The 26289-nt window shown below is 36.0% G+C and overlaps 2 protein-coding genes across 6 annotated transcripts in view; one reads left to right on the plus strand and one right to left on the minus strand.

Annotated features, from left to right (window-relative positions):
* Positions 1–17703, minus strand: part of FAM227B (family with sequence similarity 227 member B) — a 284933-nt gene extending 267230 nt beyond the window's left edge. The window contains exons 1-3 of the mRNA XM_077939396.1: positions 17482–17703; positions 7618–7740; positions 4179–4232 (exon numbers count right to left, since the gene is read on the minus strand). Of these exons, the coding sequence (XP_077795522.1) occupies positions 4179–4232; positions 7618–7668 (105 nt within the window). The 5' untranslated portion in view covers positions 7669–7740; positions 17482–17703. The remainder of the gene's footprint in view (positions 1–4178; positions 4233–7617; positions 7741–17481) is intronic.
* A 45-nt stretch (positions 17704–17748) lies between these two features.
* DTWD1 (DTW domain containing 1) overlaps positions 17749–26289 on the plus strand; it is a 35644-nt gene continuing 27103 nt past the window's right edge. Inside the window, exons 1-3 of one of the 5 annotated variants that reach the window (XM_077938515.1) lie at positions 17876–17975; positions 18524–18602; positions 21976–22294. In XM_077938515.1, the coding sequence (XP_077794641.1) occupies positions 22031–22294 (264 nt within the window). In that variant the 5' untranslated portion in view covers positions 17876–17975; positions 18524–18602; positions 21976–22030. Of the gene's footprint in view, positions 18047–18523; positions 18603–21975; positions 22295–26289 lie in introns of those variants that run through there. The other 4 variants (XM_077938516.1, XM_015142232.3, XM_015142229.3 and 1 more) reach the window with 4 other exon arrangements.

Raw genomic sequence — 26289 nt, forward strand, 5'->3', positions numbered from 1 at the left:
GTCAAAAATTTAAAAGACTTTGAAGAATAAGAAAAGGTCACAGGGCAAAATCCCTGAAGACAAACACTGTCAATTTAGAATGGCAGATACTTTGAAAACATAGTCCTTATGAGTCATGTGTTGCTGTTGTTAGGGGAGTTGAGAGAGTAGGAAGAGGCTAAAAGGAATTTGAAAAGATGTTATAATATGTACAAATCTTTATGAAAATGTATTCTTTATGTCAGGCTTGAGATATCACAATCCTTTTTCCCAAGATATTGAAATATTATGAGCTGAATAAAGTTTCCAGAAATTCTACAAGGCTGATGAGACTCTGTCTTCTCTACATTACCCAGGTAATCAAGGGATTGACTGGTATCCCAAAGCCATTAATACAAAGAAGGTGATTTTTAAATTCTTTTAATGAATTCTTTGTGGCTGTATTATTAAATGGATACCAGATGATTATATTGAAGTAGATCATATCTTATAGCAGATCATAATCTATTTTCCCCATTTCATTTCTCTATTACCTTCCTTCCTTATTCCTTTATATTTTGCCTTCAGTAAGATACCTCTTGAATAGAGTGTTATCTAAAAAATAAATTTTGTGGCCAGACCTAAAAAGGCAAACTGAGTCAACTAGCAGCTAACAGGCAGATGAGATGTCAGGCAGCTCATACTGCCAGAAAGGAAATCAACACTACTACTAGAGTATGAGCATCCAGAGTCTATGGTGATTATATTAATTAAAAGTAAATAAATGTATTCAAATCCCAAAGGAACAAAAGAATTGGACTAGAAGTTATTGTTCCCTATGGAGTTAAATTCTACATTATAGTACTGTGGTCCTTACTGATAAGTAAGAAGAACATTTATCTTATTTAAAACAGGGTCAGTGAAGCAAGAACTGGCTATGTCTTTGTTATGTTTATTTTAATTACTGCAATTAACTATGGCAGTGGCAGAAGCACAAATTATTATATGCTAATACAAAACTAGAGATGGAGAAGGGAGAGTAGACAGACAAAAGGGCTCTCGTGGAGTTTAGAGACGAATTTTTTTTATTGAATATATAGTTAAATCTTCACCCATGTCCCAAAGCCCAAGAGACAATGCTGAAGTATCAAACAAAAGGTAAGAAATAAGAAGCATGACTAGAATTAGTAGGAAAAGTGACTATTATTTAGCTCTTCTTCCCTTATATTAAGCTTTGATATAAGGATTTAAATGGATTAATGAATAAATAAATGAATAAACAAATAAGCAAATAAATCAGGCTATTCCCTCAATAAAGAGAATGGGATTGAAATAATTATTTTCTCTATCATAAAATAATTTTGATCCTCTAAGAAAAATCATAGCATGGATCTGAGTACTCTCCAGATACAGATTACAAATCTAACAGGCCTGTTAACAAAAATTAACATTGATGAACTAAGAGAAGATGAATTAAAGTTCTACCAGATAAAAGTTGCATGGACACAGAAAAAAGGTAGTCAGAAATAAATAACACGAAAAATAAAAAGTATAATAAATAAATATGGAAGAAATTGGAATCAATATTTTAGTACTTGAAGAACCAAAAAGAGTTTTTTAAAGTGTGATAGTAAAGAGAAATGAGACAAAAAGGAGGAAGATAATACAGATTCCGTAAGAGTAGAAATTTTTGTCTTTGTTCATTGCTGTAACTCCAGTGTCCAGAAAAATATTGCACAAATAGTGGGTAGTGAACAGAAATAACTAAACGAGTGAATGAATAGGATAAGTAAGAGAGCTGACACTGATACAACAATAGTGGAAAAAGAAGTTATAAAAATAAACTATAAAAATATTTTTATAAAAATAAAACTAGAAACAGAATTGTGATGGAGTAAAGGGAATGTGGGAAATGATCAACAGAGAAATGAGAGGATAAAAACAACTGAAGATAAAAAGATAACACGGAAGTATAACAGGAGATAGGAAGAGGTGAAAGAGAGTAGATGATATAAAATATTAAAATTACCAAAAAAGATAGAAATGGTAGGAACTGGCAAAAAAGAGAAGACTTTAGATGATATGATAAAAGATTAAGTAGAAGACAAGAGAAACCAGTAGCTAACATGTAGGTTGCAAGTACTGTTATAATGCTAGTTAATAGCAGAGCTTGGATTAATAATATGCTTCAATTCTAAAAGAATAACAGCTCCACGAGGGCAGGCATCTTTGCTTGTTTTTATTCACTGATGTATCTTAAGCATCTATGTGCCTGGCACATAGCAGGTGTTCAAAAATATTTCTTAAATGAATTCATGACAGTCACTACTTTTTTTTTTTTTTTTTTTTTTTTGAGACGGAGTCTTGCTCTATCACCCAGGCTGGAGTGCAGTAGCGCAATCTCGGCTCACAGGAAGCTCCGCCTCCCAGGTTCACGTCATTCTCCCGCCTTAGCCTCCGGAGTAACTGGGACTACATGCGCCCGCCACTACGCCCGGCTAATTTTTTTGTGTTTTTTAGTAGAGACGGGGTTTCACCGTGTTAGCCAGGATGGTCTCTATCTCCTGACCTCATGATCCACCCGCCTCAGCCTCCCAAAGTGCTGGGATTACAGGCGTGAGCCACCGCGCCCGGCCAGCAGTCATTACTTTTTTACCATCGTCTATTAGACAAAGACTTTGTATAGCAAACAAAAAATTAAACATCTAGTGATTTTATTCCTGAATATTTTCAAATATCCAATAGTTTGGCAACGTATAAACATACTCAAACCATAAAAAATAACTACAGAATGTGAGTATTTGGTTGTGAAATTCAGACAATAAGAAAAGATTTACAGATAAACCTATAAATGACAAAATGATACAAATGGATATGTTGTTTTATCAAATGCTATCTGATAAAAATTGAAGGCTATAAATACAGCCTTTGAATACAAATATAAATATGTCCTTTGCATACAAAGATGATACTACTGACATACTATTAATAAGACATGGTTTGATTTGGTTTTATCCTATATTTAGTGAAGAGCTGGCATAAACCTATTATCTTGATTTGATTGGTATCACTCTCAATTTAAACACAGGGATTACATATTTACTACTTCAAATAATTAGAATTTTTTATTTAAAATCATAGGTCCTCAAACATGTATAATAATACAGTCTCCATTATTTGCTGAATTTAGCTTAATTTTAACTTAAAACTTAAAACATTAAAAAGTCCTGAAACATTGTCATTAGGCTGCAGCACATTTGCATCATTATTTAAATCAAAAATAGTTACAAAAAGTTTGTCCTAAAAGTATTTCAACATACTTAGCTACACCATGTGACTGAAGTAAACTTTTGTAACTAGGAATGTTTTCATCCAAGCGCATTCCTTTCCCAAAACATTGAAAGTAAAAACAAAAAAACCAAAAAAACAAAACAAAACAAAAAAAATCTTATCTAAACAAATATAAAAACAGAAAATATATATTTAAAAGTAGATATTTCCGAAACTACATTGTTAGCAGTTTAATCACAGCAAACACTATTTATATTTAAGCATAAATAAATGTAGATTATTTATATTCCAATCCACTCAAAATACAAACATACCTCATTAAAAAGCCATCTTTTCTCTGTTTTCTATACTGACATGTTTATTCTGACCCTTACTTGACATTCCTCAATGCAAAACAAATATGACCTTCACACTTGCAGGTGCATGGATCCAAGGGAAGACTTAGCGAGTCCAAAACTCCAGGCGAAGTCAATAATTAAACATAACAATGGAAACTGAACTTTCAACAGGAAAACACATTTTGAATTTTTCACTCTGATTCAATAATCAGGGAATATTGATGTAACACCTCTACAAATTACCTGTCTCAGGTGTGGTGCATAAATAAATGAGGTAAGTAAGCATAATTGTTGGATATTCTTTAAGGTGTAAATACATAAGACAAAAATCTTACATTAACAAAAGTATATAGAAATGTCTGTATAGGGCTAGAATTTTTTTAATGTGAAAAAGAGAATAGAATGTTGACAAGAGGGAAAGACTACAACATACAGCCTACTCAAAGGACATAAGTATTTATATATACACTTTCCACATTGAAACATATTTCAGAAATTTCTAGTCTTAAAGTTTGTTCTAAGCCTTCTACATCTCCATAACTGATATTTTAAAATGATATATTGGCACAGAAAATAAGATGCTCTACTCACCCAATTTTGAAACTTTAAGAATTCTTCAATGCTCTTTGGAGGTTCTTGCATTTTCTAATAAAGTAATATCAATATTGTTTATTGGCATTAACTCACTAGACTATTCATAATATTTACAAATAATTTACTCAAATGAAAAAATACTCTAAGTTATCACTTTTAGAGCAGGAAGATATCATAAAATGTTCACTTTGTACCATCCCTCCACTTTGAAAAGGGACACACATAAATGTTTAAATTCTTAGCCTCCAAACCAAATTTTATAATAGGCTTCCCTCTTATACACTAGCCCTAGAGAAAAACTCCACATGAATCTTGCTTAAGGTCCTCATTTCAGATTCCTAAAAGAGTTCCAAGATATTTTGGGCTATCATGGATAGTCTCTATAATAAATCCAGAGCCAAAAATATAATATGTTCTTGCTGATAAAGTATTTTAAAAAGTTAACTAGTTACATAGTTAAAATAAATTTAAATGTTTGGATGTTCCAGTCTAATAGAAAAAAGTCACATTTTTAGTATTCTTTGTGATTTCAAATGTATTCAACATTAGACAAACTAATTTTAATCCAGACCACATCTTTCTCCTTTGTGCCTTAGAGACTTTGCCTACATTCTTTCTTCTGCCTAGAAGTCTCCCTTTCCCAAACCCTCTTCTTCCAATCCTTTCTTGGCCTATTTAACTCTTACTTCAAATAACAAATTAAAAGTCACTTTGTCCATCAAGCCTTTCTTATCCCCCAAAGTTTTCTCCATGGTAACATACAGCAGATTATCTCTATGAGGACAGAAACTATGGTGCAATCACAGTTTCACACAGTGGCTGGTTCATAGTCAATGCATAATAAGTACTTGCAGTGTGCATAAATGAAAGCATAAATGAGTAGATGAATGTCAGAAATGTATAGGTACTTGAAAAATAATAAAAATACTTCTAGAGAATGAAAATCCAGTGAGAAGGCAATAATAAGAAGAATTCAGAAGTCTAATGCCCTAATATCCATGGTGATATCACTGAAAAGATTGTATTACATTTTTATTTATTAAAACACATATTTCATATCAATATATAAAGTGGTCAAGATTACAGAATCACATGTTCATGTTTTAGAAAATAATTTCTAAAAAATAATTACATATTTGAGTTGGGGGATATTTCATTCATCTAAATATATGATGAGTATAAGAAAATATATAACTGATAATACAAGAAGAAGATAAACAGTGTATGTGACAACCATTATAGAAAATGAGTATTCAGTGAGGGTTAAAAAATTAAACAATTGAACTCATGGAGATAGAGGTAGAATGATGGTTGCCAGAGGCCGGGAAGGGAATGGAAAGTGAGGGGAAAGTAGGTATGGTCAATGGGTACAAAAATATAGTTTAGGGTCAAGCACAGTAGCTCATGCCTCTAATACCAGCACACTTTGGGAGGCCAAGACAGGAGGACTGCTTGAGCCCAGGAGTTTGAGACCAGCTTGGGCAACACAGCAAGAGCCCATCTCCATAAAAAAGAAAAAAAAAGTAAAACAAAACAAAACAGAGTGTCCAGGCATGGTGGCTCACGTCTGTAATCCCAGCACTTTGGGAGGCCAAGGCAGGTGGATTGCTTGAGGTAAACAGTGCCAGAGACCAGCCTGGCCAACGTGGTAAAACCCCCGTCTCTACTAAAAACACAAAAAAAGTAGCCAGGTGTCCTAGCTACTCGAGAGGCTGAGATGGGAGAATCGCTTAAACCCCAGAGGCGGAGGTTGCAGTGAGCCAAGATTGTGCCACTATACTCCAGCCTGGGTGACACAGCGAGACTCTCTCTAAAAAACAAACAGACAAATAAAAAGAGCTAGAGAGAATGAATATGATCTAATATTTGATAGAACAATTGGCTAACTATAGTCAACAATAATTTAGTGTACCTTTTGAAATAAATAAAAGAGTATAATTGGAATGTCTACAACACAAATAAATGATAAATGCTTGAAATTATGGATACCCCGCTTACTCTGATATAATTATTATATACTGTATGTACCAAAAGTTATCTCATGTATGCCATAAATATATATATACTTACAATATACCCTTAAAAATTAAAAATAAAGATTTAAAAAAGGAAAACAAATGTTTAGACAGAAGCAAAGATGCATAGAGATGTGAAGAAAATGTTATGGGAAACAGGGAACTCTAGAGCTGGTCTGATTGAAAAGAGTAAGAGATATGAGAGACGGTGTGCACAAAAAGCTTACAGACAGAAAAATACTCATGATATAATATCTTCAGGGATAGCGGGTATAGCAGTTTGGCTAAAAGGAACTTGCAATACATTTACAAATGTACGGAATTAAACTTAATGAAAACAATTTAAGTATTGACTTTTTTTTCTTATAATGGCTGTCAAACCACTCCAAGTACAAAGCACCACAAGTAATATGCACATTTAATTAAAGGGAATTAGAAAAGTGGATTAAGAAAGTGAAACTTGCATAGTGAAGTTCTAACTAATTTCAAAAATTCCATGTTTCTCTTGGGGTAAAATTAAAATAAGGTACAGTATAAATTAAATAGATTTCTACTTTTGGTAGGATGTAGAAGGATATAAAACACCTATACTTCCATGATAACAGTAAGACAAACTTGGACCAAAAAAAAAAAATCATACTTTTCTATGAGATTAGTGAAAAGTGGTGAATGACAGGAGGCAGGACCAGTTAAATAACTTGTAAACATTCAGAGTCCCTTGTTCAAAATTATTAAGAGTTTGAAGATAATAACATCAGAGCATTAGACCAAATGCATGGTACTTCTCAGCATAAGGCCCTGTGCAACTGCAGAAATTGTAAACCCATGAAGCTGAAAACAAGCGTAATTGTCCTATAGAATTAATGTTTATGGTTTCTTTAAATAAATATAGAAATTAATCCTCCTAGTCTTAAAACTTAAGAAGGTTACATTGGTCTTATCTGAGTTCCTTTCCCAGAAAACTAACCATCAAGCCTCCCAGATAGTGTCAAGGAACTAAAACGTACCAAATCACTATATCTTGACAATTAGCCTCTAGACTCCTTACCATCGCCCATCATGATTGCCTAACTGACCACCTGTTTCCTGTTAACCAACTCCTCCTCCCCACCACTCCCTAATTTCTGTTTTCCCACACATGGTTACATTTCTTCCCTGCTCTAAAAAACTCTAATTTTAGTCAGGGAGATGGATTTGAGACTGATCTCCCATCTCCTTGGCTTCAGCACCCTATTAAAGCTTTCTTCCTTGGCAATACTCATCTCAGTGATTGGCTATGTATGCAGCGAGCATTAAGACCTAGACCAAACCCTTGGTGTTTCACTAACAAAGCCAGCTCTACCTGGGAGCCCTGATTACCTAAAACTCCAAGAGAAATATAAACTTTGTAAGTGAACGTAAAGCTGTGGAAGCTTCCTTACCTTGGGGCCAGCTCTGCTGCTCTTCCTTTGACATGTTCGTTGGCCTGCCATGGTACAGTAACTTTGCAGAAATGAAGAGAAATCATCTGGGTCTTAGGCATCAATGTGAGTTGGTCGACCAAACTGGGGTATGAAAGATACCCAAATGCAAAAATAAATGACTCAGCCAAACAATCCCTTTTCCCCTCACCTCCAAACCTCACTTCTGACTTTTACCAAGTCATACAGTTTAACTCTGTATCTCCACTCAAATCTCACGTTGAACTGTTGGAATCCCCAGTGTTGGAGGTGGGGCCTGGTGGGAGGTGACTGGATCATGGGGGTGGTTTCTAAAGATTTTGCAACATCCCCCCAGTGCTGTTTTGTGATAGACTTCTCACAAGATCTGGTTGTTTAAAAGTGTGTAGCACCTCCCCCTTCACCCTTTTCCTCCTGCTCCAGCCATGTAGGACGCGTCTGCTTCCCCTTCACCTTCTGCCATGATTGTGAGTTTCCTGAGGCCTCCCCATCCATGCTTCCTGTACAGCCTGTGGGACTATGAGTCAATTAAACTTCTTTTCTTTAAAATTACCCAGTCTCCGGTAGTTCTTTATAGCAATGTGAGAATGGACTAATGCACCAAGAAAGCAGCAGGGGACGAGGGGCTGGAAAACATATTCTGCTCATGAAGCTGGAGGTTCTACTATGTCATATGACAAAGGGCATGCATATAACAAGAAATGGACAAGGGAAAGCTAATAATATAAGCTATTATACTGTTTATAAGAAAAATTGGTCTGAATTTTTCTATCTTATAATGTGAAGATTTGGAATTAAGGCTATTATGGTCTCAAAAAAAATGAGTTGGGAAATGCCTCTGTTTTTTCTATTACCTGAAAGAATTTAAAAATCTGAAAGATCAGTACTATTCCTTCCTTTCTTCCTTAAATGTTTGGTGGACACTGCTAGTTATGTTCCCTGAACCTGAACCTGAAATTATGGGGGAGTTTTAAATTAAGGATACTGTAATGGATCTAATCATGCCCCCACCCCAAATTCATATGTTGAAGCCCTAACATTTAACAATATGTGACTTTATTTGGAGATGGAGTCTTTGAGGAGACAATTAAGGTTAAAAGAGGCTAAAAGAGGGGGGCTCTAATATGATTGGTGTCATTATAAGAACAGACACCAGAGAGCTTGCTTGCTCATGTTCTCTCTCCATATACACGCAAATATTTTATCTGTGAAGGTATCTAGAACTGTGAAATAATAAACTTTGTGTTGTTTTAAATCACTTTGCTTGTTTGCTGTTACAGCAGCAATAAGAAACTAATATGAGGCGAAAGAGTGAATTTTTTTTTTTTTTAGTATTTTGCAGATGTGAAAAATGTCACACACTTAACTGATGCTCTGTCTATATAAGAGAAGAGGCTTTGTAAGGACGTGGTGAGAAGGCAGTGGTCTACGAGCCACGAAGAGAGGCCTCACTAGAAACTAACACTGATGGCACCTTGGTCTTGGACTTTTGGCCTTTAAAACTGTGAGAAAATAAACTACAGTTGTTAAGTCATCCACTCTGTGGTATTGTATTATAGCATCCTAGGCAGACTAATACATAAGCTATCAAAATTAATATAGGATCATTCAGCTATTCTATTACTTCTTAATTTTGGTAAATTATCTTTCAAGAAAAATTAAAATGTCAGGTATTTTGATATAAATATTTATTCTTAATATCCTCTTATTGTCTTTACAATCTGTAGTGTCTGTGGTGATGTTTTTCATTTCTGAAATTTGTACTTTTCTTTGTCTTGGTCAGTCTAGCTAAAGGCTTATCAATTTTATTAATCTTTGCAAAGAACTAGTTTTGGCTTTGTTGCTTTTCTTTAGTGCATATTTGTTTTTAATTTCATTGATTTATTCTTATCTTTATTGTCCCTTTCCTTCTTTAAATGTTTGAGAAACTTCCAATGATAAACCCTGCTCTACCATGAAGCTGAATGCTTGACAATTCCTGTTCAGACACCATGAGGCTTTCTATCACCATTTTAATCCCTGTATTTCAAAATGGATAGAAAGTTAAAGATTATTAGATATTTATGGAATAATTGTGAAATAAAAAACATAAAAACAAAAAAATAGAAATCAAAAAAATGACTAAAAATAAAATCTAGGCATGTACAGACAATGTGGGGAACAGAACGAAACTTCAAAAAAGTCTTTAAGATTCTTAGAGAGCTATAATAAGATAATGCATCCCTGAAACCAAAACTTCATGTTATAAATGAATACAGAAGAGAAAATGCAAAGTACAAATATAATGATATAAATTATCCAACAACAGTCTAGTGAAAAACAGCTGAAGAAATCTTCTAGAAACTAGAACAAAAATGTTAAAGTAAGCAAGAATCAGAGGATAAAAGAACAGTAAGTTAGAGGATTATGCCAGGAAAATGACTTTCAATCTGTAAATTTAAATATAGACAGAGCATCAATTGTGTGGCATTTTTCAGATTTGCAAGATACTAAAAAAAAAAAATTCTCCTCATAGTAGTTTCTTATTGCTGCTGTAACAAACAGCAAAGTGCCTTAAAAAATCACAGTTTATTGATTCTTCCTATCCATGAGCATGGTATGTTCTTCCATTTGTTTGTGTCCTCTTTTATTTCACTGAGCAGTGGTTTGTAGTTCTCCTTGAAGAGGTCCTTTACATCCCCTGTAAGTTGGATTCCTAGGTATTTTATTCTCTTTGAAGCAATTGTGAATGGAAGTTCATTCATGATTTGACTCTCTGTTTGTCTGTTACTGGTGTATAAGAATGCTTGTGATTTTTGCACATTGATTTTGTATCCTGAGACTTTGCTGAAGTTGCTTATCAGCTTAAGGAGATTTTGGGCTGAGACAATGGGGTTTTCTAAATATACCATCATGTCATCTGCAAACAGGGACAATTTGACTTCTTCTTTTCCTAACTGAATACCCTTTATTTCTTTCTCTTGCCTGATTGCCCTAGCCAGAACTTCCAACACTATGTTGAATAGGAGTGGTGAGAGAGGGCATCCCTGTCTTGTGCCAGTTTTCAAATGGAATTTTTCCAGTTTTTGCCCATTCAGTATGATATTGGCTGTGGGTTTGTCATAAATAGCTCTTATTATTTTGAGATACGTTCCATCAATACCGAATTTTTTGAGAATTTTTAGCATGAAGGGCTGTTGAATTTTGTCAAAGGCCTTTTCTGCATCTATTGAGATAATCATGTGGTTTTTGTCTTTGGTTCTGTTTATATGCTGGATTACGTTTATTGATTTGCATATGTTGAACCAGCCTTGCATCCCAGGGATGAAGCTCACTTGATCATGGTGGATAAGCTTTTTGATGTGCTGCTGGATCCGGTTTGCCAGTATTTTATTGAGGATTTTTGCATTGATGTTCATCAGGGATATTAGTCTAAAATTCTCTTTTTTTGTTGTGTCTCTGCCAGGCTTTGGTATCAGGATGATGTTGGCCTCATAAAATGAGTTACGGAGGATTCCCTCTTTTTCTATTGATTGGAATAGTTTCAGAAGGAATGGTACCAGCTCCTCCTTGTACCTCTGGTAGAATTCAGCTGTGAATCCATCTGGTCCTGGACTTTTTTTGGTTGGTAGGCTATTAATTATTGCCTCAATTTCAGGGCCTGCTATTGGTCTATTCAGGGATTCAGCTTCTTCCTGGTTTAGTCTTGGGAGAGTGTAAGTGTCCAGGAAATTATCCATTTCTTCTAGATTTTCTAGTTTATTTGCGTAGAGGTGTTTATAGTATTCTCTGATGGTAGTTTGTATTTCTGTGGGGTCGGTGGTGATATCCCCTTTATCATTTTTTATTGCGTCTATTTGATTCTTCTCTCTTTTTGTATTAGTCTTGCTAGTGGTCTATCAATTTTGTTGATCTTTTCAAAAAACCAACTCCTGGATTCATTGATTTTTTTGGAGGGTTTTTTGTGTCTCTATCTCCTTCAGTTCTCCTCTGATCTTAGTTATTTCTTGCCTTCTGCTAGCTTTTGAATGTGTTTGCTCTTGCTTCTCTAGTTCCTTTAATTGTGATGTTAGAGTGTCAATTTTAGATCTTTCCAGCTTTCTCTTGTGGGCATTTAGTGCTATAAATTTCCCTCTACACACTGCTTTAAATGTGTCCCAGAGATTCTGGTATGTTGTATCTTTGTTCTCATTGGTTTCAAAGAACATCTTTATTTCTGCCTTCATTTCGTTATGCACCCAGTAGTCATTCAGGAGCAGGTTATTCAGTTTCCATGTAGTTGAGCGGTTTTGATTGAGTTTCTTAGTCCTGAGTTCTAGTTTGATTGCACTGTGGTCTGAGAGACAGTTTGTTATAATTTCTGTTCTTGTACATTTGCTGAGGAGTGGAGTGCTTACTGTCCAAGATAACTTATAGATTCAATGCCATCCCCATCAAGCTACCAATGAGTTTCTTCACAGAATTGGAAAAAACTGCTTTAAAGTTCATATGGAACCAAAAAAGAGCCCGCATTGCCAAGACAATCCTAAGTCAAAAGAACAAAGCTGGAGGCATCACGCTACCTGACTTCAAACTATACTACAAGGTTACAGTAACCAAAACAGCATGGTACTGGTACCAAAACAGAGATATAGACCAATGGAACAGAACAGAGTCCTCAGAAATAATACCACACATCTACAGCCAGCTGATCTTTGACAAACCTGAGAAAAAGAAGAAATGGGGAAAGGATTCCCTATTTAATAAATGGTGCTGGGAAAATTGGCTAGCCATAAGTAGAAAGCTGAAACTGGATCCTCTCCTTACTCCTTATACGAAAATTAATTCAAGATGGATTAGGAACTTAAATGTTAGACCTAATACCATAAAAACCCTAGAAGAAAACCTAGGTAATACCATTCAGGACATAGGCATGGGCAAGGACTTCATGTCTAAAACACCAAAAGCAATGGCAACAAAAGCCAAAATTGACAAATGGGATCTCATTAAACTAAAGAGCTTCTGCACAGCAAAAGAAACTACCATCAGAGTGAACAGGCAACCTACAGAATGGGAGAAAATTTTTGCAATCTACTCATCTGACAAAGGGCTAATATCCAGAACCTACAAAGAACTCAAACAAATTTACAACAAAAAAACATACAATCCCATCAAAAAGTGGGCAAAGAATATGAACAGACATTTCTCAAAAGAAGACATTCATACAGCCAATAGACACATGAAAAAATGCTCATCATCACTGGCCATCAGAGAAATGCAAATCAAAACCACAATGAGATACCATCTCACACCAGTTAGAATGGCAATCATTAAAAAATCAGGAAACAACAGGTGCTGGAGAGGATGTGGAGAAATAGGAACACTTTTACACTGTTGGTGGGATTGTAAACTAGTTCAACCATTATGGAAAACAGTATGGCGATTCCTCAAGGATCTAGAACTAGAAGTACCATATGAGCCAGCCATCCCATTACTGGGTATATACCCAAAGGATTATAAATCATGCTGCTATAAAGACACATGCACACGTATGTTTATTGCGGCACTATTCACAATAGCAAAGACTTGGAATCAACCCAAATGTCCATCAGTGACAGACTGGCTTAAGAAAATGTGGCACATATACACCATGGAATACTACGCAGCCATAAAAAAGGATGAGTTTCAAACAAATTTACAAGAAAAAAAACAAAAAACCCCATCAAAATGTGGGCAAAGGATATGAACAGACATTTCTCAAAAGAAGACATTCATACAGCCAACAGACACATGAAAAAATGCTCATCATCACTGGCCATCAGAGAAATGCAAATCAAAACCACAATCAGATACCATCTCACACCAGTTAGAATGGCAATCATTAAAAAGTCAGGAAACAACAGGTGCTGGAGAGGATGTGGAGAAATAGGAACACTTTTACACTGTTGGTGGGATTGTAAACTAGTTCAACCATTATGGAAAACAGTATGGCGATTCCTCAAGGATCTAGAACTAGATGTACCATATGACCCAGCCATCCCATTACTGGGTATATACCCAAAGGATTATAAATTATGCTGCTATAAAGACACATGCACACGTATCTTTATTGCAGCACTATTCACAATAGCAAAGACTTGGAATCAACCCAAATGTCCATCAGTGACAGATTGGATTAAGAAAATGTGGCACATATACACCATGGAATACTATGCAGCCATAAAAAAGGATGAGTTTGAGTCCTTTGTAGGGACTTGGATGCAGCTGGAATCCATCATTCTTAGCAAACTATCACAAGAACAGAAAACCAAACACCGCATGTTCTCACTCATAGGTGGGAACTGAACAATGAGATCACTCGGACTCAGGAAGGGGAACATCACACACCGGGGCCTATCATGGGGAGGGGGGAGGGGGGAGGGATTGCATTGGGAGTTATACCTGATGTAAATGACGAGTTGATGGGTGCAGCACACCAACATGGCACAAGTATACATATGTAACAAACCTGCACGTTATGCACATGTACCCTACAACTTAAAGTATAATAATAATAAATAAATTAAAAAAAAAAAAAAAAAGAAAAAAGGATGAGTTTGTGTCCTCTGTAGGGACATGGATGCAGCTGGAAACCATCATTCTAAGCAAACTATTGCAAGAACAGAAAACCAAACACCGCATGTTCTCACTCATAGGTGGGAACTGAACAATGAGATCACTTGGACTCGGGAAGGGTAACATCATACACCGGGGCCTATCATGGGGAGGGGAGGGGGGGAGGGATTGCACTGGGAGTTATACCTGATGTAAATGACGAGTTGATGGGTGCTGATTAGTTGATGGGTGCAGCACACCAACATGGCACAAGTATACATATGTAACAAACCTGCATGTTATGCACATGTACCCTAGAACTTAAAGTATAATAAAAAAAATTTTAAAAAAATCACAGTTTATTATTTCACAGGTCTAGAGGTCAGGAATCTGAAATGGGTCTGCAGGGCTATGCTCTTTTCATGTTTTGTGTGTGTGTATGTGACGGAGTTTCACTCTTGTTGCCCAGCATAGTAAATTTACTTGCGTAACAAAAAAACGCAAAATATCGATGGTTTAATACACATAATTTTTTTTCTCCCAGAAGATCTTTCTGTGAGAAAGGGGGCTTCTAGCAGTCCCCTGCTATCCTTTGCTCAGAACTCCTCCCTCTATCTTCAAAGCCAGCAGTGTAGAATCTTCTCCCCTCTCTTGACATCTTGTCTCCCTCTTATAAGGACTCTTTGATTATGTCCAGCCATCCAGATAATCCAGGGTAATTTTCCCCATCTCCTTAATCACATATGCAGTTCCTTTTGCCATATAAGATAAAATATCAATAGGTTCTTAAGATTAGGATATAGACATATTTGGGGGTCATTATTCTGTCTACTACACTCCTATTTACCTTTTTTCAGGAAGGCATTCGAGGATGTAGTTCATTTTTAAAAAGGGATTAAACAAAGAAAAAGGAAACAAGTGATCTAACACACAGGAGAACAGTATTACATTGCAGAAACCAGCAATCCTGAATAAACTAAAGGTTGTAATGCTGTAGGAAGAGTATCTGTAAGGAAAAAAAAATCTACTGGATTATGTGATGTATTTCACTGTGATGCTTTAGCAGTTTGCCAAAGTGTTTGAGGACAGATTAATAATACGTTAAAAATGGCAGTTATTAAGAGAAAGGAAAGTTAAAGGTTGTATTAAAAGTGAATGTGATCTTAATATGCTATGTGCCTTGGGGTTGAATGACATTTACCTAGACAGTAGTGATAACACTAAACGTTGATTTAGCCAAAGCCTATGATATCACTATATTGATAGGTAAAGGGACAAGAAGAGTGTATGAGGTAGAGAGGGAATGTTCACACACTTGGAGGTGGTACTGTTATAAAAGACCTATATCACTGCCTTCCGTAGGAGAAAGTCAATGGGTAATGTCTGAAATTGGAAAACCAAGAAATTGCAATGTAAGTATATTTAGACATAGTGGATAATAGACAAAATATTTAAAACACTTGAATTTTCCTTTGGTGAGCAGAATTGAGAATAGAGTAGAAGGGTTGGAGACTACAGGGTTTTCTTTAACCTCAGAATGTGGCAAACTGTTAGTGCTCACCAATATGTGTGTGTTTCTCTACATTTCCCAGAATCCCCTGCAGTTAAAGTGGGGGCCTTGGGACTAAATTCTGGCCAACAGAATGTGGCCAAATTGATATATGTTATTTTTAGGGTTGACGTTGGGTGATTCGCCATACTTTCCTTCTTGTCAGATAAGCTAGTCCTAGAAGGCAGCAGAACCATTAAAAATAAAAACATTTGGCCTTGAATTTAACATTTCATCTGACTAGAAATAGCCAAAATGGATCTTTTGTGAGAAAAAAGACAAAACAAAACATGTATTAAACTGTTGATATTTTGGGGTTTTCTGTTACAGAAGTAAATTCACTACGCTGGTTTTAAAACATCGACAAGATTTGCCAATCCTTTGAGAAGAGGGATCTATGTCTCCTTTCCTAAAATGCAACAGGACTTTGACACACTTGTAAGCAAAAGAAAGTGAGGGAAGTAGCACCGTGTTACTTTTTGAGGCAAGGTCAGAAAAGGTCAGGCAATTTTTGCTTTGTTCATTGCAACACTCCCTTTGGAGCTCTGAGTTTAAGCTAAGAAGTCTGACTACCTTGCTGCCATACTGTGAGGAAGCCCCGGCCATATAGTTACAGAAGCTCTGCTAGCATGCCTACTCTAGTCTTTCTGAGTTACCAAAGAAAAGCTGATGACTGTGCCCTACTGACAACATCACCTGTGAACATAATAAAATGGTTGTTTTAAGCCACCATATTTTGGAGTAATTTATTACATACAATAGCAACCCAATGCTCAATCTAACAAATAGTATCATTTACTTTTTAATCTGTGCAATTTAACTATTTTGATAAAACTTAGAGTTAAGCTAAAAAGGAAAATGGGTGTGAATTACTTATTCCTGGCTTATAGACTTTGCTATTCTACTTTCCCTACCCAGAAAGTTCACCTTTCTCCCTAAATCACTGGCTTTCAAACTTTTTAGAGTTTGAAATACACTAAGAAATACATTTTACAAACAAGCCCTAGTGCACACATACATGCATATATATAATTAAAAGCTCCATACAGTAGCACTTTACTAAGTAACACTAAATTTACTTACATGCACTGATATTTCCAATCTATATTGTTTCAATTTTTTTTTTAAGTGTAAAGAGATTTCCTTGCTTACAAATGGGTCAAGACCTCCACTAATGGGGTCCCACACAATCCCCTTTCCAGTTGAAAACACTATCCTAAACCTAAATCATTCTTCAAGGCCTTACCCAAGTTCGAAAAAGAAGCCTTTATTGACCACTCCATTCTCAGCTTTCTTGAAATTCCTGTAATGTATTCAGTTGCATTTTTTAATCTCAGTAGTAAGAATATTGCATTTTCTGTACTTAAATTTAACATGCTTTACTTGATATCGTGAGCACTTCTAGGGCATTGTAATGTCCTTTATCTACCACTCGATAAATTCAGAGTGCTCAATAAAACATTGCTCAGCATTTGACCGTTGTGTTTTAAAATCTTAGTTGTTAGAGTGCACTTCAGTTTGGGCATTCTTTGGGGAGAGGCACTGACAAATGTTCTAATAACTCATCCACATATTATACTTCAAACTGGAAAACACACAAAATAGTTTTAACTCTATATGCGTGTTTGTATGCAAACTAAATCATAAAGATACAAATGATTTTTCTAATAGCTTTCATTACCATACAGCGCACGAAATAATGATATTGATATAGCCACGAAAGAGTAATATAACCAAGTTCTCACAACTAAAATATCTTTGAGGTGGGCAAAATGCCAACTTTTCTCTGGGATCAACATTTCTTCACAACTCACTGCAACTACGCCTTGAGAGTATGTTTCGAGAACCGCTTCCCAATTATGTCGTCCCAGAAAGAATCGGGAGGAAACCGGGTGAAAGGCTGCGAGGCTTGAGGCGGGTCCCAGACGAACGCCGCCCTGCCCCACGCCAGAGCCTCTCAGAAATGCGACACCGCCGCAGAGAGAGAGGCTGAGGCGGAACTTCCAGTCTAACCCCGCCCCGCTGTCTTCCCAGCCTTTTGCTTAGGCCGCGCGGTCTGCGTTGTGCGCGGCCCCAGCCCTAGCAACGACTCTAGCAACTGCCTGGCTCCTCCCTCTGGTGTCTCCGGGAAAGCGCTCCGTCTGGTACGTGCGCTATCACGGCCCGGTGCGTGGCCCGGGCTCGGGCTCGGGGGGTGCTGGAGACGCGTGGAGCTGTTCGAGGACTCGCGGGTGTGCAGGTCTGAGTACCACTCCGATCCCTGGTGGAGGTCTCCGCGCCTCTCTGGAGACCAGTGGTCTGGCCCCAGAGGTGCGGCCGCGGGAAGTGGACATTCTTTGTCAGGACCCTAGCGGAGGTCGCGCTGGGTGTCGCCTGTGAGGGGGATCCTCAGTCCCTGCGCGGTCTCTTGCTTTTTTTAGGATCTTGCGGGCCCTTTGGGGAAAAGGTTTCCAAATTTTTCCTCAAAAAAAAAAAAAAAATTGTTTTTCCTACCAATAATTTTCGGTGCATTCCGCCCCAACGAAAAATATGTCCTGGCAAAGTCAGTTCCCTAGGAACCCCATACTTTATTTTATTTTTTTTTAGTATTTGGAGTGGTTTGTGGGGGTTTGGTTATTACGGAAGGGGAAGCGTAGTACAGACGTAGAATTAGCGATGCCATGCAGTGTAGTTAAAATATTGAGGTTGTGGTTACATAATAAACAAAAGAGCCTTTTCTTACGTCTAAATTATTTATTGGGAATGTAGGACAAATAAGGAAGTATATTAACATTTTTCGGTCACCAGGTCCACAAAGTTGGATGGTAAAATCGATACTTTAGATCGCAGCATTTAAGGACTAACCCAATGCACCATGAAAACGAAGGCAAGACAGTCTGCTACCATATGGCGGGTGGTGTGGGAGGGGCCGTTGATCCTGTATAAAAAAGAGTACTACCTTGGATTGTGAAAAATGAATGTTGGAACTGTAGGTCCAAGTTCTTAAAAATACTCTAGACTAAAGAAAAATTGTTTTTTTTCCTAATACTGAATTGGTCCACAATACAGTACAGGGGAGTCTATATAATGTTCCATTGGGAGGTGAGTCAGCTTGCAATAATGGAAGAGGTAGAAGCTTTTTCTGTTATTATTTTGGGAAAAAAAAAATTGCCAGCCTGCCACTTGTGCTAGGCTGCAGATGGCCCATAAAGATAGTTTGTCAGATATTTCAGTAGTGAGATGCTTCCTGGATGTGTTTTGCAGAATGGTTTAGATTTAGTTAACTAGTGTTTGTTGAGTGCCTCCTGTTGCCTAAGAATCAGTAATAGGTGAGATAGGTGAGATCGGGGAAGGAATCTGCTCTTACAGAGTTGAATGGGAGAGGGGATAGATTCGCTAAAGTACCTCCACAATAAATGCATTTTTCCATGTCAAATATGTGGAACTAATAATAAGTACTCAAAGATAAAGAGATTTAAGACATTGCTGTGACCCATCTATGAGTTAATAAGGAACTGAATTAGAGTCCTGACTTTGAGGGTGAAGATAGAGGATTACGTACAAGGTAGAATTGATGCAACTTGGTGAGTATAATTAATTTGGGGTGGAAATTGAGTAGAAGGAGGAATAAAAAATTAATGTATTTTTAGCCTCAAGTTCCAGAATGATGGACGCACCATCAAGGTGTTAAAATTGTTAGTTCTTAGGAATAGTCTTTATGTTTTCTAAGTATTTCTAGCCCCCATGACTCAAATTGTATTTCCAGCCCCCATGACTCAAATTGTATTTCCTTGCACATATTTGATGTTAACAAGTATGTTTTAAAGATTTTAAATAACCCCATTTGCAACAAATGATTTACTCACAGTCGAGACAGGTTGTTGGCTAGGTTAGGACAGATACCCTGATCATGTAGTTTCAGAGACCGTTGGAGGAAGCTGCCCATGATTTACGATTGCTGGCCTCTTCTGCGTGGCCACCTCAGCCGTAAGTGAGAGAATGTAGGTGAACTAGGAGGTGGAGCCATAAACATTTCTCTTTTACTGTCTTACAGGTATTTGTGGTGGTTGATTTTTTGTAGAGGAAAGTTATTTATATAAGGTTTCACTAATATCCATTTAGTTATGTGGATAGCAGGTCTGTGAACTGCAAAGTGTTATTTCTGAGGTATCTCTAGGAGGAATGCATGTCGAGGGTCCTAGGATAACTCCAAAAACTCACCAATGGTTTTCTGTTAAATGTCAGGCAACCACAGTAACTTTCATGACATCCACAGGGACTGCATTTTTCAATCCCACTATACTTGGTCCTTTGGCACATGCAGTCCCGCTAAATAGCTACTGGAATACCCAGGAAAATGAAGTCAGGTTAAGCTAGTCCAATCAAATTTCATTTTTTAGGATGAATCACATCATCTGAATAACTCAGGACTATTAAAGCCTCAAAATGTTTCTCCGTAAGAACCTCAGGCAACACCAGGACAAACCCAAAGAGAGTTTGGGTGAAACTTAGCTTCTTATGTGCAGCAAAGAGATGCCAACAGAGCATTTGCAACTCTCATTTCTGGGGACTATTAGGATCTCTTCCCAAACTTTTTTTTCTCTGTTTTAGAGATGGGATCTCACTTTGTTGTCCAGACTATTCTCAAACTCCTGTGCTCAAGTAATCCTCCCACCTTAACCTCCCAAATGCTAGTATTAAAGGCATGAGCCACCAAGCCCGGCCCTTCCCAAGCTTGGAACTTCTTTACCTGGGTCGCAGATGGACTCTAGGAGAGCTCCAAACCTCCTGAAATTGTGTGCAAAATATTGTGTCTGTATATTCATCTAGGGATGAGGTTTACGATTTTCATGTGATTCCTAAAAGAATCTGAGGTTCAAGAAAAGAGGGCATCTTAATATCCTGCACTTTTAGTCATTTAGGGCATGGTCACAAAGATCAAAGCCATTTTTAGGCAGGTGATTTGGAGTGACAGAATTAGGTAAGATTTTCTATTTGTGTGTTAGGAAGAAGGGTTTGGACCATTGTTCTTAAATACTGCTTTCTTACCCAAAATGTAAATCTGTACCTAATCAGTACACAGCAAAAATATTTACTGTATTTTGGTTTTCCCCTTGGGTACATTTGGCTGGTACCTTTTTCTACTATAACCGGCGTCTTTGCATCTCCTTATTTGGGTCTCAAGCTCACTGGGATTTACAATTAAAAAAAAAAAAAAAATTCATTTGATGAGTAATTAAATTAGTGCCACTAACTTCTTCTCAGCAAATTATGTTGTATTTTATGTTCCTCTGGACTTTTTGTTCACTTTCTATATGGGAGACCACAAAACATGTCCTGCTCGAGTCACAGCATTCCTCTTGTCACTGTTTCTACTTAAAGTGCCTGGAGCTTCGTAGTTAAACCACAATGCCAGAAGGCTTTATAATAGGAGAATTATTTTATAGCTGTGGAATGCATATCAAATCAATAGGGCACCAGTGTTGTTTCTCCCTTGAAAGGTATCTTCCTTACAGGGTATGCAGATAACAATTTTGGCAGCCATCACCCTTTGAAGAAAATATTAAGTGGGAAAGTTATTTTACCATTTTTCTCTAGTTCTAAAGAATCAGAATGATGTATGTTTTTAAAAAGCATAAATTCTTAGAGTAAGTGGACATTAATGTTACTCTGTAAATTTTTAAGATTTATAAAATAATATATTTTACCTTACGGGATAATTTATAAATTATAATGAGTAGTAGGTGCCTCTTATTTTTTATTGGATATTTAGTTGTATATGTATATGCACACTTGTACACACACACACACATATGTAGTGTGTGTTTTAAGTTGGAGAGGGCTATATCTTTTAGAACATAACCAACTAAATTTTGCCAATCCCACTAGAATCTTCTATTTTTCATTAATGTCAGTTCAAAGTCAGAGCCAACAGGTTAAATACATTCCTGTCTGATGCTAACATGAAACCATTGCATTCCTAATATCTGGAAAACAAAATTGCCATCTCTGGAACAAAAAAAGCGTTCTTGAAAAATGGATTCTCGGTACCTGAACTTTATATTTGAAATACCTTTGAGTTTATTGCTTTTAATCTTATGTTTTAAAGTATGCCAATTTGGTGGTTTAAAACATGTTTAATAAGTACTAAAACAGCACACAATTGTGACTTAAGTTGAGTAATTTTCTTTGTAGACTGAGTAAAATATTTTCTGTTTTTATTTTGCCTTCTCTTGACACTTTTTTTTTTTTTTTTACAGTGCACCTATGATATGTGTTTTAGAAATAGCTGTTAAACTTTGGTTTGAATGAAGAATGTCTCTCAATTCACCTATATTTCTCAAACGAAGTGAAGAAAATAATTCAAAATTTGTGGAAACAAAACAGTCACAAACTACTTCCATAGCTTCAGAAGATCCCCTTCAAAACTTATGTTTAGCATCTCAAGAAGTTCTTCAAAAAGCTCAGCAAAGTGGGAGATCAAAATGTCTCAGATGTGGTGGTTCCAGAATGTTCTACTGCTATACATGTTATGTTCCAGTTGAAAATGTACCTATTGAACAGATTCCACTTGTGAAGGTTAGTAAGAAATTTAATTGTTTGAAAGTATGAAAATAGATTTTTAAAAAACATGTATACCTACTCTAATTGATAAACTTAATAAATAATGTTATTATTTATTAAGTTCCTGTCCCTGTGTCCTTCCCTTATTGGCTAGAGTTGGACCGCACAATCTAAACTGATTCCAGTTGGCTAAGACTTAAACTTTTCCAAATAGGGTAAATGCACGATTTGTAAAAGGAGGAGTTAGGAGTGGTCTGTCCATTATAGTATAAGGCATTTCTGGACATGTTTGGGCATGTCAGGGCACAACAAGAGTGGGAGGGTTGCTTGCAGGCTGGAAACGAGAGTACAAGGAGCTTGGGCTTCTGAACAAAGAACAAGAACATCGCACAAGTAAACCTTTTGAAGAGGAATTTATCATTGCTAACATTATGAAAACGAAGTGTATTTATGGAAAATTTAGTCCTGCAGACTACTAAACCTCTTGGTGTTTTTAATGAAACCCATTAATTTTTCATTAATGATTTAATTTATTTACAATATAAGAAAAAAATGTGTGATATAAACATATGAATACTAAAAAATAAGTTTATAGACACCCCGAAGGAGCTCCAAAAACTCATGTCTTTGGACTGCTTCTTGAGAAAACACTATTCCAGTAGAATTAGAGTTGATTTTTACCTAGGATTTTGTTACTTATCCTATACATGGGGATGGAGTAGATTTCATTGACCAAAATGAAAATAAAGTAAAATTTGAAAACTAAGACCAATTCCCTGGGCTGTGTGATTTTAGAGTGATTTTAAGCCTGATTTAAAAGGTCATTCGAATTGATTGCTTACCTTTATAGTTTTTGGTGTTTACCAAGACTACTTTTGTATAGGTAAAAGGTCTGTAGAACATCATGTCTGCATAATCAAAGAAGAATTTATTATATATATGTTAACTTGTCTAACAGTATCCCAAACTTTAGGAGTAAATCAATTAATGTATAAAATTTGACTACTGTTTATTAACACTTTAGAGAGACTAAACTCTACACATGGACTCATTAGAACTTTCCAGTAAAAAAAATGAGTTGTAGCTATATTTTAAAATATTTGTTTTGATGATTTTAAATTTCATTTAAATTTGAAGTAAGAAAAGTACTTTGACACTCATATTTTATTTGAATTTCAATTTAGCCTATATCATCTTGGCCAGTCCATGGTCTCCTCTGCGTCTAAAATCACATATATAGGCTAATGGAAAGTTTACTAGCCAAGAATAAGTAAGTGTGGAATTTAAGCTTCACAGTTTGCTCAGAAAAACCAAGAACTTGAGGGTAATAATTATTTTCAAGTTTCCCATTATCTTACAGGAATGTTACATTTTGAAGTATGGTTTTTGAAGTATACGTAGAATTATTATATCTTACATTTCTCTCATAGCCACATAAAGAAGGGATTCCATTAAAAGTTTTATCCTAAGGTGTATTATATTAAAAAATGGATTGCATATTATAATAATAAAAATCAGTAATGTAGTTACAGGGCTGATATTTTCATAGATATTTAATATTAGAGGGTATTTTCCAAATCAGTGGTCTAATATACACCATTTAATAGAAATGACTCAAGACATTAGTGTTTGATCATCTCTAGATGGTCTAGACTGTGCAGAGTTTTCTAAAGTGTTTATATTTTAATGGCCTTGTATGAAAGTTGATACTTTAATATACATTAATAGTAATAACAACTCTGCAAAATGTTCTTTCTAATTTTTATTTTTATTTTAACAAATCATTCAGCATTTGCTTTTAGATAGCCTACTTAGAAAGGGAGGATGACAATATAATGAGTAATTCCCTCCCAATTTTAGTCTAGGGAATGCATTCATAAATATAGTCATATGTCTCCTAATGACAGGGATACATCCTGAGAAATGTGTCCTCAGAAATGAGTCGTTAGGCAAATTCACTGTTGTGCGAACATCTTAGATGTACTTACACAACCTTCATAGTATAGCCTACTACACACGTGGGCTATACCTATGGCTCCTAGCCTACAAAATCTGTTCAGCATGTTGCTGTACTGCATACTGTACGTAGTTGTACACACAATGATATTAGTGTATCTAAACAAATATAAGCATAGAAACGTACAGTAGAAGTACAGTATAAAAATAGTAATCTTTTATGGGCACTTAGCATGAATGGAGTTTGCAGGACTGGAAGTTGTTCTTGGTGAGTCAATGGTGAGTTATGAGTGAATGTGAAGGCCTGTGATATTACTGTACACTATTGTAGTTTTTATAAACACTGTATACTTAGGGTACACTACATTTATGAAAAATATTTTTCTTCAATAATAAGCTTACTGTGACTTTTTTACTTTATAAGCTTTTTTAAAAACTTGTGATAACACTTAACTTTAAACACAAACACATTGTACAGCTGAACAAAAATATTTTATTTCTTTATATTCTTATCCTATAACCTTTTTCCTATTTTTATTGTTTATTTATTTTTACTTTTTAAACTTTTTTGTTGAAAACTAAGACACAAACACATTACCCTAGGCTTACACAGTGTCAGGATCATCAGTGTCACGGTCTTCTTCCACCTCCACATCTTGTCCCACTGGAAGCTCTTCAGGGGCAATGTATGGAGCTGTCATCTCCTGTGATAGCAATGCCTTCTTCTGGAATACCTCCTTAAGGACCTGCCTGAGGCTGTTTTACAGTTAACATTTCTTTTTTCTAATTAGGATGAGTAACTCTAAAACTAAAAAAATTAAGTGTAGTATAGTAAATACATAAACCAGTAACAGATTTATATTATCATTATTAAGCATTTATTGTATAGCATGCTTTTTTATGACTGGCAGTGCAGTAGGTTTGTTTACATCAGGATCGTCACAAGCATATGAGTACTGCACTATGGTACAATGTTACAATGGTTACACTTCAGTAGGCCATAGGAATTTAGAGCCTAGAATTTAAAAGGCTCTCTTGGGAAAAGTTGATAATCCCATGGGAAAATGCTGAGGTCTCCTTGTCAGTAGCATTTTGATAAACTTGGGTGGAAAGATTTGTGGTAAGTCTCTTTTATAAAACATAGGTGTTAGAGAGCTGATTGATATTCTTTACTTGTTTGAAAACAGAACGCCTCTACTAAGACTGCACTCTGGTCAACACTATTTTTTTTTTTTTTAAACACAGTTAAGCTTTAATGTCCATACGAAGCCTCAGAGCAGTGTTTTTGTAGCTTGTAAAAAAGCAAAAATTTTTTTTCTTTCTTTCTTTTTTTTTTATTTTTATACTTTAAGTTCTTGGATATATGTGCAGAACTTGCAGTTTTGTTATATAGATATAAACATGCCATGGTGGTTTGCTGCACCCATCATCTACATTAGGTATTTGTCCTAATGCTATCCCTCCCCTAGCCCCCCACCCCCAGACAGGCTCCAGTGTGTGATGTTCCCCTGCCTGTGTCCATGTGTTCTCATTGTTCAACTCCCACTTACGAATGAGAACATGCGTTGTTTGGTTGTTTGGTTTTCTGTTCCTGTGTGGTCAACACTATTATTGTTACTCTGTACTCTTGTCATCATTTAAGAAATAATCTTCTTTTAACATGTGTGAACTAGAACACAAACATGGATTTCCATGATTTGATCTGTTTCTGTGCTTTGATTTTATGATGCGAGAGATCTCATGCTCATGGAGAACTAACAATACCTGGATTGTGTACAGGTTTTGCATAATTATACTATGCTTGCAGACTTTAGTTCATAAAGCTTTTTATTTTATCATATAATTAAAAAATAGGCTAGGCACATGATTTATAAAATTTGTCAATAACACTCCTCTGTTCTTAATATAAATGATACCCTCCAAGATAGCTAGCTGGTCAGAAATATTGATAACTTTTGGAATTTTCAACTTTACTCATCAGTCATATAAGAAGGTCACTTTTATGATCTGCTTTCTTTTTCTTTTCTTGTCATGATCTGCTTTTTTTTTCTTTT

Source organism: Macaca mulatta, chromosome 7 (assembly GCF_049350105.2).
Source record: "Macaca mulatta isolate MMU2019108-1 chromosome 7, T2T-MMU8v2.0, whole genome shotgun sequence".
In the NCBI taxonomy this organism is placed as follows: domain Eukaryota; kingdom Metazoa; phylum Chordata; class Mammalia; order Primates; family Cercopithecidae; genus Macaca; species Macaca mulatta.